We start from the raw sequence: 17,908 nt of genomic DNA, 5'->3' as shown, positions 1-17,908 counted from the left end.
TGGCAACGCAGCTTCCGACATGTCCAAAAAATATGTCTTGCACATCTCCCCACCAAGACCAATGTGTGTGCCACATTTCATGAGCTTCAGTCGAATACAGAGGAAGTAGTTCAATCCGCAATATCTTTCCTTGATCTTCTGCCATTTATATGCCGTTACCATGGCAACGCAGCTTCCGACACGTCCGAAAAATATGTCTTCCACATCTTCCCACCAAGATCAAGGTGTGTGCCACATTTCATAAGCTTTGGTCAAAAAACTGAGGAAGTAGTTAAATCCGCAAGATCTTTCCTTGATCTTCTGCCATTACTATGCCGTTACCATGGCAACGTACTTTCGGGTACTGTCAAAAAATGCGTCTTGCACATCTACAACCAAAGGCACACATCTGTACCAAGTTTCATGGAAATTGGGCAAAAACTGAGGAAGTAGTTTGCAACACAAAATTTTCCATCATTTTGGCTCATAATATGTGAGCTGTTACCATGGCAACATACTTTTTGTCACTGTCAAGAAATGTGTCATGCTGACCTATTCTTGCGGTCGGCTACACATCACTTCCGGTCGACTGGAGTGAAAACAAACAGCTTGCAAGCGCTAAGCCTGCATAATGCGCATACTGCATGCTGTGCATGTGCGACGCGTATAATTTATGTGCAACTCTACGCAGCTCAGACATGGGGACTGTTTTTCATTATTCATTTTGTCATTTGTGCCATCATTCATGAGATACATGCATCATGTCTTGCCAGCAATATTCTAAAAATCTGGATCCTGTCGATCGATCGGTCCCGGTATTTTGCCAAGTTTAAGGCGGCCGGACTGGACCTGTGCCCGTATGAAATCGCGGCAGGACTCTGGATCAACGACCCGACAAAATGGCCAGATGTGCAGTAGAACCTCTTTGAGTAGGCCCTACCCCGATATCTACGCTTACTTAGTACCTCATAGAAACTTCAGGTAGGTCTAACGTTAGTACTGTAGTACTTAGGGTAGGGCCTAATTTAGAGTAGGCCTAGGGCCTAATCCTGCCGCCCGCACAGCTACAGTACCAGCTTGCGCTAGCGCTATGCTCGCGGGGCGCCCCGGCAGAAAACACGTACAGCGTTCACTCCAGGCTCACGCGAGTGGTTTGTTTTCACTCCAACGCTATCCATGACCCCGTGACACGCAAAATACCCGGATGTCCGACCATGAGAATATCCTAAGACAAACATTCAATATGAATTCCATGAGAATTGGAAGAACACTGATGAAGTAGTTTTGCCATGAAGCATTTTGCCCTATATTTTACCAATAACATGCCGTTACCATGGCAACGCACTTTTTGCCACTGCGGAAATATGTGTCTTGCACATTAACATATTCAGATGAACATCTGAACTTAATTTCATAAAAATTGATCAAAAACTGTGGGAGGAGTTCGCGACGCAAGATTTGTACAAATTTTTGCCCATAATATGCCGTTACCATGGCAACGTACTTTTGGGTACTGTCAAAAAATACGTCTTGCACATCTACAACCCAAGGCACACATCTGTGCCAAGTTTTATGGGAATCGGTTGAAAACTGAGGAAGTAGTTCGCGACGCAAGATTTGCAACGGACCGACCGCCCGACCGCCCAACCGCCCGACCGACCGCCCGACCGCCCGACCGTCCGCTGATTCCTATATACCCCCAGTCAAACTTCGTTTGGCGGGGGTATAAATATACAGCTAAGTATTGGGTGTGAAGATAATGTAGGCATAGTCTATTACCATTTGTGCCTACAGGCATGTGGATCTATACTAATTTGACTATTCATGGTAGGTTCCGCTCAAGAAAATGCAGTGCAAGCACAGGGCACATGATATGTGTGAGTGTGCGTGTGTTTGTGTGTGTTTCCTGAACAGGTGATGCAACCATTTGGGTTATAGCTGTTGAAACTGAGCAACAACAACTTTTGCTATGAACACAGTCAACAAAATAGGCCAATCTAACACACTTTCTTCCACATTTTCAGGGATGATATTTCTGGGCCTAAATGTTGTACACAAACTGTACACCATGCAATTTCTCATCACAGTCCAACCATAACTTAGTTATATGCTTTAAAGTTTGCCTGAAGCTCAAGAGAAAAAACATGATCACAAAATTTGTGTTCACATTATTAACAAATTGTAATGAAAAAAAAAATTATATATCCTCTTCAAAAGCAATCACTATTTCTTTTGTCATACAAATACTAGTAGAAATCTGGTGCAGAAGCTACATTAATATATTGGATGTGTAACCTATACTTTTCAGGAAAAAGAGCTTATTCCATCCACTGACCATGTTTTGGTAATCTTTACTGCCACGTACATATTATGTTCTAATTCAAAACTGCCTACGATTTTTACCAGTAATTCTCCGGTGCTGAAACAGTTCCATATCTAATCCCTACATTTCACAGCCTTTACCTCGGAGTGGCAAACGCCTTGTAGTGGGCCCTGTCGCCTGGCGGAATGGGCAGCTGGTACTTGCATTGGAGTGTGTCCGACTCCCAGGCAAAGATGGTGTCATCTCGGAAACAGGTCATGATTGTGTTGCTGAGTGGGAGGAAGAACACCTACACGGAGAAACAACAAACTATGGTGCATTACACAATACCAATCACAAAGGTAACATTACCAATCAACTACAAATGTTGGCATTAACTAGTTGATACAATTCAAATATCATTAACTGTACAGATGATGGTCACAAAGAACTAGGAATCACCATAAGCATATAATCAATAATCACAGGAAAACTAGAAAAGCACTCTGAGAGCGCAGACCTCTGCCAAGCAGCTACTCCGATGATCTTGCTCTTCCATAGAGATCAGTGATTTCCATCCATACGTATGCATGCTGAAAAATCGCCCGATTTCCCAATGTAGAAGCCTTTGTTGCGTCATAAATCATCGGCTGCACGGCGTGCCTTGCCCTAGCAGAAACTAGAGCACGCACTTTAGTGCACGTATGAAAACCTCAAAAATGCGCAGCTTGAACTCTCAAGTTCATTGATCCTACCTGCCAAAATATCGAAAATCCTTCAAAAAATCCATAAAAATTTCCAGATCACTACCAAATGTAATCATCTGTTCCTTCTGTCATTCTCAACCTTCCCTGCAAGTTTTATCTAAATCCGTTCCAAACTTTTTGAGTTATTTTGCACACGGACAACAAACGGTAACGAAAACATAACCTCCCCCCTTGGGGGAGGTAATTACAGGAAAAATGATACAGATGACGACAATAATAACTGTAAAAATGATGATCCTCAAATCAGAATGATCAGTGAGATCATCAGTGAAAGGCAAACACTTCATATCAGAGGTACTCAAAGTAGAGCCACAACTTAGACGAAAAGAGGCTGAAGTTTTGTACTGACTTTTTAAGCACGCTGAGTGATATTATGGTATTACAAATGCACACACGTATGACTTACTGTAAAACGAGGAATGTCCGCGTGCATTTTAATTTCACACATTTTACGCGAGCCGAGTTTTGCAAGATTAAAATGCACGCTAAAGATCTTGTCTACACTATATGCATTCAATGTTAGAGGCAACTCGTGAAAATTTCATGCTGCGAATAAGGCCGTCTGCTCCCATTCGCGAAAATTTCACGTCGTAAAAATATCGTGTTTTACAGTATACCGTTGACTTCTTTTTCAAGTTTTGGCAAGTGTATGGCATCAGTCTTAGTTTGTACTTTACTTTTTACCTTGGTGATATTGACGTCATCTTTGACATTAAGCTTCCTCTTCCGCGTGAAGGTATCCAGATCCCACAGGAGGGAGGTGTCACTGGACGTGGTCAGCGCGTAGCGGCCAGAGGCGTGGACAGAAATGGAGTGAACTGGTGTGTCGTGTCCCTTCATCCAAGCCACCATCTCTTTGGTATCTACATCATTCAAACAGGCAGCACTAAGTTTATGATTGGGGCACTGGTGACAGCTGGCAATCCCCTAAAAAACTGCAGAAACTACAGTAAAATTGGAAGATATCGTGCCAGTAATCTACAACGTTGAGGCTAACGTCGAGGCTTTTATTGTGGCTACTACTAAAACACTGATCAATTCCGTGCTTATTAACGTCGATGTAGGGCAATTTGTCAATCAGTTTCAATAATCATAACGCTCGGCCAGGTAAATATGAATTTTGCATGTTTTTTAATCTTGCAGAAGATCATGGCAATTCTGCAAGCACCTCAAACACCTCACTGCTGTCATGGCAGCTACGGGCTCAGCAGCACACACATTCTATGGTAAAAGGTATCTACTGGTAGTCTGTGTTATGACAGCAAATTTAATCGGCCTGCAGGAGTAGCGAACATGAAGAAAACTACAAATAACATAGCAGAAATATCCTACACTATATACCAAATCTTGTCTACTTAAATAGCTAAACTCATAGGCAACTTGACATGGGGGGGGGGGGGGGAGGGAACACAGACAAAACTTGTTAATGAGGCAACATTTCAAGTCGAAAGGATGTCTCATTCTACCTGTGTCATAGCACTTCAGGGAACAATCCGACAGTGCCACAAGGTACTCCGTTTTGTGGCGCAAATTGAACGCCAGGGCTGTGCATGGCACTCCAGTTTTCTGGACGAGCTGGAACCTTGAAATGGAAAAAAAAAGAAGAAGCAATCGATCAAACATATGGATCAAACATGAGAGGCTTCCTGTAGATTAAGATGAAAAGAATGGAATAAAAAAACAACAAAATATATATATGAATATAAGTGTGCACCAAGATATATCATATACATCAAAAATTGACAGAGAAGAGAACAGCAGGGAAAACTGGATATTACAGTCATAACTAGGATTTTCCTAGACATTTAGAGGTCAAATCTTACTGTAGATTTTGTTCAAAATGGGTTGTTCAGTTTGTCACTCATCTTACGATTAAAAAAAATTTTTTTTTTCTCCTATTAAAAAAAAAAAAAAGCCTCAAAACAATCCAAAATAGACTAATCAGATTTGTCATCATCTTTTATTCACTATGCATCCACAAACACATAAACTAAAAATTAAAAAAAGGTCCATAACACAATAAAAAAAAAAATGAGACACAAAACGATTATATATAATACAGGGCTGCACTCTAACCAATTTATTCTATAGGTCCGACCTGTCAGTCGGACCAGTAGGTACCCAGTTTTTCCATGTTTTGACTGGTCTATTCCTGAGAAAGTTACTGGTCAAACAGGGATTTTTACTGGTCCTGGACCATCGAACCAGTGCCAGAGTGCAGCGTTGCACAATACCTGTTTTTATGCAGATCAAACACATAGATGTGGCCTTGGTGGTCACCGGCGACGAAGCGCTCCCCGCCAGCATCAAACGCTGCTTGTAGGAATCGGATAGCATGGCCCTGAGACGTCAATGTGCCACTGGTGTCTTTGCTGATTTGAATCATCAAGCTAGGTGAACAGGGAAAATAACCACATTGATTGTTATTCCACTTCAACATTTGTCCAAAAAGAGAGAAACAACAGAGGAAAGACAGATCTGTAATACCAACACCATGAAATGGGTGTGTCAGTAGTATAAAAGGAATTATATTCCACATACTAAGAATGTTGCAATAGGATTGGTCCAGAGCTGATCACGTGATGAAGCGTAATTTTGCCCATCACATCACCTGAGAAGAAAAGTTCGTTACACTCTATGTTGATAGGCCCTTTTGTTTCGCTGATCTCCACACAGTCCACACAGTCCTAACGCAAGACGAGTACGCGCGAAATAAAAGTGCGTTGCACTGTGGACTATCATGTGACCTAGGTCACTTGATAGTACACAGTGCAACGCACTTTTACTTAGGTGCAGCAGCTGTGCGCGATCAGCTACGCGCATCACCCATGGTCTCTAAAGTAGTGCCGCGTACCGTACATAGACGTACGTAGGTACGTATTAGAAACGTAGCACATAGGGCCTACGTTGTTTAGCATCGCGTCGATCATAGCTCAATCAACAAAATGGCCGCAGAAATCCCCAGATTTGACCTGCTTAGCGAAGCTGAAATTGATGACTTGCTGCAGGGCAGTGAAAGCAAGAATACGAAACGACAGTTGAAGTTTAGTCTCGGAATATTTAAGGATTTTTGTGGTGCTCTAGGGGACGTTGATTTCGACCAGCTCGCGGACATCGACTTGAAAACGTTGGATCAGCTTCTTGGAAAGTTCTACGCGGGTGTGAAATCGCGTAGTGGCGAGTCGTACCGGAAAAAATCCATGCAGGCCTTGCGGTATGGTTTGCAGAAGTATTTTCTGAATTTGCGAGACATCGACATTATCAAGGACACCGATTTTGCGAAATCGGGTCGTGTGTTTAAAACTGTTCTTCGGAAGCTCAAAGTGGAAGGAAAAGCTAGCGTAAAACATCACAAAACTGTTAGTGAAACCGACATGAACAAAATTCAAAACAGTCTGGACTTGGACACTCCGCGTCGATTACAGCGTAAAGTATTTGTGGATATTATGACCCATTTTGCTAACCGAGGAGAAGAAAATTTGCATGATATGAAGGCTGATGACTTTATTCTTAGTGAACAAAATGGTCACCGTTATTTTCGCATCGTCGACAAAGCTACAAAGAATCACCCTGACGACGACTCGAACAGCCAAGGAGGACATATGTTCGAAATACCTGGGAGTAGTAGGTGCCCTGTGGAAACACTCCTGAAATACAAATCTAAACTAAATCCCAAATCGCCATTTCTTTGGCAAAAACCAAAAGGAGCTGGACGATATGGAGATGGACCTTGGTATGACAACATTCGAGTTGGAATTCACACTCTTGGAAGTATGATGAAGACGATTAGCAGGGAAGCAGGATGCTCGACTGACTACACTAATCACTGTCTAAGAGCAACATCCATTACCACTCTTGATCATGCCGGTTTTCCTTCAAGGGACATTATGACTGTTTCAGGGCATAGATCTGAAACAAGCATCAAACATTACGCGCAAACGAGCGACCAACAAAAAATGAAAATGAGTGAAACAATATCTAATGCACTTGGACATGCACAACAAGAACCAGGTCCATCTCATCACGGCCAGCAAGACCAGCGATGCACACAAAACCAAACACAACAAACTGCTGAAGTTAGTAATAATAGTGGTAATATTGATGATGATATTGATGACTTTTTGGATATTTCAAACAGTCAAGTGGAACGTTTGCTAGCTGCAGTGGATAACACAGAATTGTTCGTTGCTCAGCCTCCGGTTGAGAACAGAAATGTGCAAGTTCAGAACCAGAACAGAAATGCGACATTTCAGTTTAACAACTGCGTTGTGAACATTTACAACTAGCGTTAGAATTCTAACGACCACGTTGGACATCGTTTTAGCAACAACATGATTGGTAAGTAAACTAGAACACATGTAAAATAATATTACGTAGATTCTAGATCCTTGTCGTATTGCTAGGTTACGTCGTTTATAGCCTACACAAGCCCCGAAACCCCCGAAAACCACCTATGAATACCACACTCTCAGCCGAATCACGGACCGTATCGCAGAGCGGATTAATATTTACAGTTGCTACAGTGTATCTCTCGTGTGTATCGGCAAGCGTACGCTCTTTTCAGAGCGATTTGCGCTCTCCGTGATTGGTTGCCGCCGGTACAGTGTATTCTGTACTTTATACCCCTAGCCCTAAGGCGGATGAAAGACAGCTACGGTTTCAGATGTAACGTTAGATTCTGGAATGAAATGGGAATATCTAGGACCCTAGATGTGGAATATAAAGCAAATAATCAACTTTTAGTTTCAGGCAATGAGACAAACTATCACTTCCTCGGCGATCTGAATGTGTACGCTATCTTTCCTCAGCTGCGCTTCGGAAAGATAGCTACATCCAGATCGCCTCGGAAGTGATAGTTTGTCCCATCACCTTCACCAACGTTGATTATTTGCTTACTATCAGGTAGTGTTATGGTACAGTTGGCAATAAAAGAAACACACTATTTTTGACAAAATTACAGCCACAGGGAAAGCAGAAAAGCTACTCAAAATATGATAAATATCACATGACCTTAGGGGGACCTTGTAAGAATATGAAAAGACAGAGATGCTGAACTTGGATAAAAACTAGGCATGCCACATGGGAAGGTGAACTATGGAAGAAAGTGGGAAGGAATTCCTTTTAGTACTGCACCTCACAACTGAAAAAAAAATTCCAACTCTCAACTTACCGTACATACTACATTCTGAATTATTTTTCTTGTATCCAACTCAACTTCTCTGGGGATTTGAACAGCAATAAGTACATTCAGTCTCAAAATATTCTCATTTCAAACTTTCTTTTTTTCTCTCTCTCTCTCTCATACAAGTATGGTCATAGCTACACTGAACACTACACATGTAGATAGTAGATCTAGACTGATCTAGATCAATACATCACATCAGACATCACTGCGCGCAGCTGCAGCTGGGTAGCATGTAACCCCGGGGCATGCTCCATTGTACACTTCGTGTTCGGGCTGGTCGCAGTTAGGTAGCACAATGCCAAGTTCCCAGAATGCTACCGTGTCTAAACCGAGTTGCAGAGCTATATAAATAGGGCTGATTTCACTGAGCACTTGAGTGATTAGCAAAGGATGTGAATGTCACAACAACAACAACAACAACAAGAACAAATGGCAAAGTCCAACATTCAGAAAAGTATTTTTTTCAAAATGGTGTTTCGTCAGTGCCAATGAGGCTGAACACCATCTTGCGAAGTTAGTGGGGCTCCATTCATGTGCAAATGTCATGTGTACCACTGCTAATGTATGGCCAGTTGAATACAAAAATGGCAATCATGCACTTTGAATTCAATAAGGCCTTATTGGAGCCATGGAGGTACAGTATTCAAATTCGCATGCACTGCTCGATTAGAGCAAAAGCTTGCACTGATAATATAACGTTAGACTTAGGGCCCTAAAGCTGACTGACCGAAAGATCGGTCTACGGAGGAGAGCTGGTAAAGTCAAAAAATGATAAAAGTCTCTCCAGACAGACGGATATATCTGTCTAACGTTAGACTGACGATAGTTGTCTTGAGTTGAGGACAAATTCGTTCCTTTTCTTTCTCTCCTTGTCATTTTTCTCTGCTGTTTGATGTTTCATACACGCATGCTTGTGGACTTTGTTGTTGTTGTGTGTGTGCCAACTTCTTTTCTAAGATCAAGGACATGGCCCTACCCCCGCCCCTCCCTTGAACAGTTGTACTAGTACTAGTAAATTATATGGGAGGCTCCACATCATGCACACCCCTTAACCACCACCAACCAACCTTTTGTCTAGAACAACTGTACTGAGTAACCAGGCACTATAGCCCGACCAGACGCCATGCTTTACACTTGTGCACAGCGACAGGGCTGTGTTTCATTAGAGCTGATTAGAGCAAGGAGGTTTTTATACATGGAGTTCCAACTGGCTGTAATTTATTCAAACAGTTGTCAGATTTCTATTGATGTACAAAAGAATTGCACAGGTGCACTTGTGCCTTTGATGATCGATGTTCCAAGCCGCCGTCTTGCTGAGCAATCTGAAGATTCATTTTGAACGTTATCATAATGTTGGCCATATCTTGCGTTAAATCTATTAACGAAATGAAATTTCACTTAATAATAAAGCATGTAAAACAAAAGTCAATTCCGTTCAGAAATTTGCACAAAAGTGTAAATCAGAGCTGTATTATGTGAAAATGTTTAAAACTGTAACATCCTGGAAAGCTGGTTTTATCACTTTTCGACTTAATTTCCCCAAATGAAACTAGCATGTAATAATCTTCAAGTATAATTCTTTATTGATAAGATATATCAGATTAGTGCCCGCGTATGCCCAGTCAAGTAAAATTTTCATTTTCATTTCAGCATTTTTTCCTCAATTTCTGTTCGCGCATCCTCGTGTTTGTACCACCCAGATAAGAAGGGATAGCGAAAAGTAAAATAACAGGTGTTACCATCATCACAAGGCTCAAGGGTCAAAGACATAAAATTATCTTCCTTCGAAAGTGGCTGGTGATGCAATGAGACAGTTAATTGTCTTCGTATCGGCGCGGCAGATCCTGTTTGGCACATGCTTCAAATATTTTTGAGTGGCGGCTTCGAACATAAAGGGAATAACTCTGCTGTTTATACCGTACTCCATCTCTTCAACCTCCGGGGGCCTCCTTGGTTAGAGGCACTACAGGTACTAACTGCGCCGTGCTCCCATATCAGATCTTCATGTTGAACAAACGGGTGCCTTTGCGGCGCTATATTTCCTTAATTTTTCAACAGAAACTACTAGGAATACTTACATGGGTCGATGAAACCTAAATGACTATCATCGGCGACTGTTTGAGGCATTTCATTGCTTGTGATGCACAAAATGATGTCTTATAAGCAGCTCACCGATGTTCACAGAATTCACAATCACTTGCACAAGCACACAGAATCAGTTCGGGAAACCCACTCACAAGGGGGGCCCCTCCTTATAAGTAACCCGTCCCCCTTATAAGTAACCCCGTCCCCCTTACAAGTAACCCCCAGGGCACCCCTTATAAGGAGTCTCCACGCTTTTTTGCAATGCAACGCGAAAATGAAAGGACTGCGGCAATTCGCTTGATTATGTCCATAAAGCTTCACAAGTTTCCTAGTTACTCACGAAATTTGAGCAAAATCGGTTTGAGGCATCATATCTAAAATCATGGATTTAGATGCGATGTCAAACGACCCATGCGAATGCTGAAATGCGAGCGATTACTGGCGCGAGTGTCGCCAGGCGCGGTGGCGCGGCAATGCTTGAGTGCAGACGTGGCGACTGAGTCCACGTACTCAGTCGCCACGTCTGCACTCAAGCATTGCCGCGCCGCCGCGCCTGGCGACACTCGCGCCAGTAATCGCTCGCATTTCAGCATTCGCATGGGTCGTTTGACATCGCATTTAAATCCATGATTTTAGATATGATGCCTCAAACCGATTTTGCTCAAATTTCGTGAGTAACTAGGAAACTTGTGAAGCTTTATGGACATAATCAAGCGAATTGCCGCAGTCCTTTCATTTTCGCGTTGCATTGCAAAAAAGCGTGGAGACTCCTTAAGGGCCGTTCACATTGGAGCGGTTTTGCGGCAGCGGCAGCGGCGGCGGTTTGCCGCTAAACTCTGCCGCAGCGGCACGCTGTGCACACTGGAGCGGTTTGCCGCGCGTAATATGCAAATTAGATTGTTGCCCTTGGGCACCTGCAGTTTACTAGGCCTAGTAATCAATTACATAATTATCATACGCACATGTATACCGTGAATACATTCCTCATGGATCTGAGAATTTACAAAATCACTTTTCCAAAACGAAACAAACAATAAAGGAAATCAAGGATGAGTAACATGCAAGAAGACTATTGGACAATCAGTACTGGAATCTCAGCTTTTCAACTTTTTGCTTAAAACAAAAAGAACACTTTCAACACAGACTGTTCAATGAAACTGCAAAATATTCCTTGTGTTACTGATATTGGTATGCACGTAGAAATTATTGCATCGGACCACTGCTACATATACTGAGAAGGCGGTTCATAAAATGTGTACATCCAACACCTCAATATCTCAAATATGATCTGCGAATGTCACATTTTCCTTGTTCTTGTTTTATTGTTTGTTTGTTTTTTGTTTGTTTTTTCTTTCTACAAAATTAGTCAGCATCCAAAGTAATGATATCTTATCTTGTTTCATGTTAACGAGAAAATGACTAGTATTTCTTTTTTTCTGGTGTCGGTAAAGTAGTCAACTGTATGAAAGATGAGCTCTTAAAAAAAACCCAGCAACATACTTCTTTACTTGTCATTCCAATCTTTTACCATAGAATAGTATACCGGTATTATGATATATATATATATATATATATATATATATATATATATATATATATATATTGTAGTTGTTCCGCGTATTGGCAGTACTAGAAATAGCAATAATAAAGTCACAACAGAGGAATGCAGGGAATGCATTAATAGCCAATCCTCGAAAATTCAGATTATTCATTAAATCAAGATTGGCTATTAATGCATTCCCTGCATTCCTCTGTTGTGACTTTATTATTGCTATATATATATATATATATATATATATATATATATATATATATAGATCATCATGATTGTGTCATTCATTTTCATGTGCATGTTTGTGTAATGATTTTTGTACTTCATAACTCACTTTTCCTACTGCGCCTTGAGCACGTTAGTCATGTGGAATTGGCACATTCAATGTATACTGTATTATTATTATCATTATTACCGATGAACTCTATATGGATGAAATGTTAATGTTTGATTTGATTTATGTCAGTTCATGCTCTTTTTGGAAGTGTAGTTACAAAGGTGAGGGGATGTTTTAGAGAATATGCCTACCATTCACTCTCCTACTCACACCTACTAGATCTACGTATGTAGAGTATAATGTAATCAACAAACGGCCGATAATAAACTCACCCACATACTGTACTCCCAGCTATGGAAAAACAAGAGTAGCATTTTCACTCTCCACAACATGTGTTATTGTATTATGCATGGGAATAATTAATGGCAGTTTTGCATCCTCTTAGAAAAAACAAGCAAACAAACAAAAACAAAAACTACACACACACACACACACACACACACACGATGTCAGTTTGGATGTCATATTCATACATCTGCATTACACCATCAAATCTACGCTTTCAGAAATCTGGATAGCATTTTAACAGACAGTCGATTTCCAAGTGAACCACACAACTGTTGGGTAAAGTGATTACCAAAAGCCAACTGAGGTCGGTTTTATCTTAAGCAAGTTTTGTGGCCTTGCACTAAATCTTTTCTTCGAAATTTAACCACCGAATGAAAACATTAGTTAACAGGAATTTTAACCAACTTATGTCGGTAAATGACAAACATCACTCGAAATACACATCAAACAATGTACATACACTAATACAAACCACACATGTCAAATTTAGCACTTGAGACACTAATTCAGGACAATTGTTCCAACATACAATCTCATTTGATGTGATCTAATATGGCAGTCTGTTGCAGAAATAAAGTACAGTGTATACATATACTGTTAACATTTGCGAAGGGAAGTAATATAACACATTCACATGTAAAATGAAAATTCACAAGATCTGACACTGTATGAGCAACTTTGTAAATCTGAATGGACAGACATGAGTTGTCAAAACAATACAGTAACGGTAGTATGGTACTGGATTTTATGAATGATTGAAGTATATGTATGATAATTAACACCAATGTAATTTGTATCTTGGACCAATTTTCTATAAGCATATTATTCTCATCTCCTCCATCTGAAAAAAGAAGAAGAATTAATACAGTGCAAATTCCTAGCAGAAATGCATACTTAACAACATAAAACAAATCAGTTGTTTACATTTCACTTTCAAACCTCATAAGGACCAATCTTTCTAAGTATAATAAGAAACAAAAAGTACTTGTATTACATGTACATGGGTCTAGGGCAATTACCAACTGGGCAATTACCCCGGACCCTTCCCGTGGTTCTAATCCTAATCCTGAACCTAATCCTAACCCTAACCCAAACTCCTAACCCTTGACCTAATCCTAACCCTAATCTTTACTCTAACCTTACCACTAACCAGTATTTAGCCAGGGGGTAATTGCCCTCTGGGGCAATTGCTCGGATGCGCATGTACATACATGTAGGACAGGAAAAATATAGGAGAGAATAGGATTGAGAGAAAAGAGCAGTACAGAGTTCATCAAATGAAGTGAGCAAGAAAGAGCGGATACATAGGGATGGATGAGGCTTGAGATTTACAGTGATATGGACATGTATTGAAGTTACAAACACAAACACAAGAAAATCAGGATAAGCAAAGGAATACAACAAAAATGGGCACCTAGGTGCTTACATGGTTCAATTTAGCTAGTCAGATCACAAAATCAAGTAGCAAACAGAATAGCAATATATTACGCATATCCAATGCAATGACCTGCTATGAGTTGTCTGACATCAAATACTAATTTAATGCAAGGAAGGTACAAACTAAGTATTCAAGATTATACATGTAATGAAAATAATATTCGATGCTATGTCAACATTCATAGATTTGGGTTTCAAGATAAACTTGAAGCTTTCAAAAATCTGTAGTAACATGCTTCAGGTACACTATAAAGTGCTTGGTCTACTGCTAATCATTTTACTCATTGCCATGCAGCATAATACAATATTACATCCATACTCCAAAGTCAAATACACACATGAGTGACAGGTACTATGTAGGTATATAGTGAAAAGGTGAAATTTCATCACATTTTTGAATAGTATGTTGGCTACTGGCCTACCTGGGAGCTATGCAAAGAATTCTTGTGTTGTGGACCTGTACATGTATTATGCTATCACATTTCTCCTGAGTCGACTTCTAACTGCGAAGTGATGCACACTAGCCTGCCTTGTATGATAATCATGAAGAACTTGATCACTTCTTACGAACATAGATGAAATTGCGTGGGGTACATCTTCACTACTCAAGTGATACATGAAGGATGCCAGTTGAAGACAATTATATCTTGTGTTTTCAAATTACCATTCACACTATAAAGACTGAAAGTAGTTTGATCCACAATATCTTGGTTAGATTTTCTATAGATTTTTTACATTACCATGGCAACACATTAATTACATACCACATTTACCTGTAATAGTGGCCACATTTTCCAAGTTCTAGGTCAACTCCTGAAAAAGCAAGAGAGTTGTTGTAACTTGGGTTGGAACCAGGTGCAAGCATGGTTAGCAACAATACTGTTGACAGATATTTAGGCCAGGTGAGGTCTATGGTAGTCTCCATGGCAATGTCACAGTTTGGTGCTCTATACATCCCTTGTCAACTTGTACACACTATGTGTGGGCGTGGTGTGTAATAATGGAATTAGCAGCTTTTCACATATTCGATACTTGTCTACATTATCATAAGTTAAACTAACTCCTTGAAAAGTGAATACATGTACATGTTTCAAAGAAACATTAAGCACTAATAATATCAATATAAAGGTACCTTATGGTACAGGTGTATAGTCAAAATACAACAATATCCAAATGGCAAATGGCTTGTGAAATAACATGGTCACTGTTATGAGGAGATCACAATTAAAGGGTCAGTGCCTATTTCCCTATAACATTGTATGTACTTCTCAAGCAAATGCTGTTTTATTATGCAGACTTGATACGGGAAGGGTGGAGATGATAAATAAATGGTTGCATTATGGTTGACTCGGCAAATTTAGAAAATAAGGGATGGATGCCAAAGTTTCAAATCCTCCTTGTTTGTACAGGAGTCCCTTTTAAAATGGTCTCACCGCCATGCAATGTGGCCAGTAGTTGCGATTTAGAACAAAGATCAACTTGAAGACAAGATCAGCTGCACCCACAATGCCTTGAGGACTATGCCCTGTGCTCCACAACTGCAGATACATGTACCTGAAGAGTGTATAATTTGCTTTCTCCAATAAGAAGGATGAAGGGCTGTGACTGCGGATGTTCTGTGTCGACCACATATGAGTAGTTAAAACAGTCCTTCCTGGAAGAACGAAAAAGGCAGGCATATATGGAAACAGTGTAAAAAAATTTAAGACATATTGATGTGCACTATTTTCTTATGCCTTTATACACATGATATTTCCAGTAATTTTGTACCATATATTTACTAGCAACTCCAGCAAACTAGGAGCAAGAGTGACCAAGATCAGAAGGTCATTCTTTAAAGCTGAAGATCTACTATGCACATGCAGGAGTGAGTCAAACATGATATCTGGAAACAGGGGACAAAATTGTTTCAGAAGGGAATGGGGAGGTAGTACAGGCCTGTAAGAAAGCTACAGATCACAACAGAACAATTCACACAATTCTGGCCTTCATGGTGCTATTTGTTTGTTTGTTTGTTTGTTTGTTTTTTCCCATGTCTAGCTTAATTACAAACCAGAACTGTCTTTGCAAAGAAGTGTAACTTTGTCTTAAGTCAATTTTTTTTTGGACCAACCCCCCCCCCCCCCCCCGAAAAAAAAAAAATAAAATAAAAATGAAAATAAAAGTGACAGACAATTTTACATTCAAAGTTATATTTGACATGCATTTTCATGTCCTCCGAAACTGATTAAATTGGTATGGGCCAATTACTAGACCTAGGCACCTATGGCACACTATAATATACACTATTAAAATGATTGATTGGTGCATGCTGCATATTGTCATACCTGTCAAATGTATGGGATGTTGCCATATACATTATAAAGAAAGAGAAGAATCTACATACATGTACATTTCCTTGAATGAAGGGGCAGGGTAAAGATTAAAAGATGTGCCTTCACAGAAATTTCACTCTTAATTTAAGTTCACTCTTTAGTTCTAGGTGACATACAAAATAATGTACCTGTGTTGTCATTAGAATTATCAGGTACGGTACAATACATGTACCATCACTTCCAAAATAAAGTTGTTGTTTTTTCCTCCCACAGGAGTAAGGTCAAGTTCTGAATGATGGTTATGGTATAAATGTACCTAGAATGTCAATCTTTTGAATAATGCACTTTCAGTAAATCCTGAAAGCTGAAACTCACAGCTTTCCAGTCAATGAGTGAGTTTGCATCAAAGCCTGGTCAGGGATGCAGCCTCCTTTGCATGGTCTTTCTGCATTCGCTGAATAGGAGGGAAGCAGATTCAATCACTGTTTACCTGAGGGTAAATAATATTCATACAAGTGAGGTGTTACACAAATGATGTGTTATACATGTACAATGCATTATAATGTTATTTCCTTACATGAATGGGGGAACTTTTTACTCAGCACAAAGAAAATGTAATATAAACAGGTCTCTTTTAAAAAGCACCTTAGCCCTTCACTCCCATAACCAACACCACATGCAGGAATTGATTGCCTGAACTTTTGATATCTGTTTTTTGCTCTTAAATTGCTCATTTTGCAGTACAGTGTAAGTGCTACTAAAATGCCAAGTGCTTCATGAAACTATTCATGAAAATAGACATTTGGTATTGCTAACAACATGAATTAACGCACTGAATTACCTGCAGAACACAATACAGAGGGTCATCTTTCCTACCAAGGAACACAAAGGACTGGCACAGCCTCCCAGAAGAAGTAATGGCTGCTTCAACCCTTGATACAATATGTCAAGGGTCAGCAATTAACCAACCACTGCATCACTAGCATTTAAATTGTATGAATGAGGGTACCACCTATTGGCACCCTATGAATTTGCAGCTCATTTATTCCAAAAGTATAAAACAAATTCACCAAAGTTTTTCCTCAAATAAGCTGTAAATACTGCAGTTTCAAATCCTGTGACCGTTCTGTTGATATCCAAATCTCTGTTGTAAAATTATGCAATTTTAGTACGTGCGATGCATTTTCTTCGCGTGGCTGAAAAAGGGTACCTCACGATCTGCACCCCTTCCCTCCACAGGTAATACATGTGAATTTCATAGTCATGTGCTGTTACTGTGTGGATGTGTAATTGAAACGTGTTTAGTTTGTTTTGTTGGCTTGATTTTCATTTCTTTGTTACTGTTTTCATAGCTATAAAATGGCACTTAATCCCACGCATACCTTTTTGTTCTATACGCAAACAGCCATGATACGCAGGGTGTCGATGTACCCTGCCGATAGCTGGTACCCTTACCATACATTGAAGAAACCGTCCAAGCCTATTGATTGTGGGAAATGTGGGCATCTTTGGAAAGGCAAGACAAGATAATGCACACGTATGCTTACCACCTACAGTACAGTTACAGTTAAAGTGATTTTAAAACATTACCCTTAACTTGGTCAGACTCAGCCTGAGACTCATGAGAGGATTTGATTCACTTTCTAACAAGACAAATCAGT

General features: G+C 40.1%; 1 protein-coding gene across 1 annotated transcript in view; it reads right to left on the bottom strand.

The window, feature by feature from the left end:
* LOC139735596 (TBC1 domain family member 31-like) overlaps positions 1-17,908 on the bottom strand; it is a 41,491-nt gene that overhangs the window by 20,442 nt on the left and 3,141 nt on the right. The window contains exons 2-5 of the mRNA XM_071646356.1: positions 5,283-5,438; positions 4,515-4,630; positions 3,733-3,911; positions 2,443-2,591 (exon numbers count right to left, since the gene is read on the bottom strand). Of these exons, the coding sequence (XP_071502457.1) occupies positions 2,443-2,591; positions 3,733-3,911; positions 4,515-4,630; positions 5,283-5,438 (600 nt within the window). The remainder of the gene's footprint in view (positions 1-2,442; positions 2,592-3,732; positions 3,912-4,514; positions 4,631-5,282; positions 5,439-17,908) is intronic.

Source organism: Diadema antillarum, unplaced genomic scaffold (genome assembly GCF_040938485.1).
Source record: "Diadema antillarum isolate AM-2024a unplaced genomic scaffold, OU_Dant_1.0 scf00000028, whole genome shotgun sequence".
NCBI lineage: Eukaryota > Metazoa > Echinodermata > Echinoidea > Diadematoida > Diadematidae > Diadema > Diadema antillarum.
This window is presented reverse-complemented; position numbering and strand designations above follow the sequence as displayed.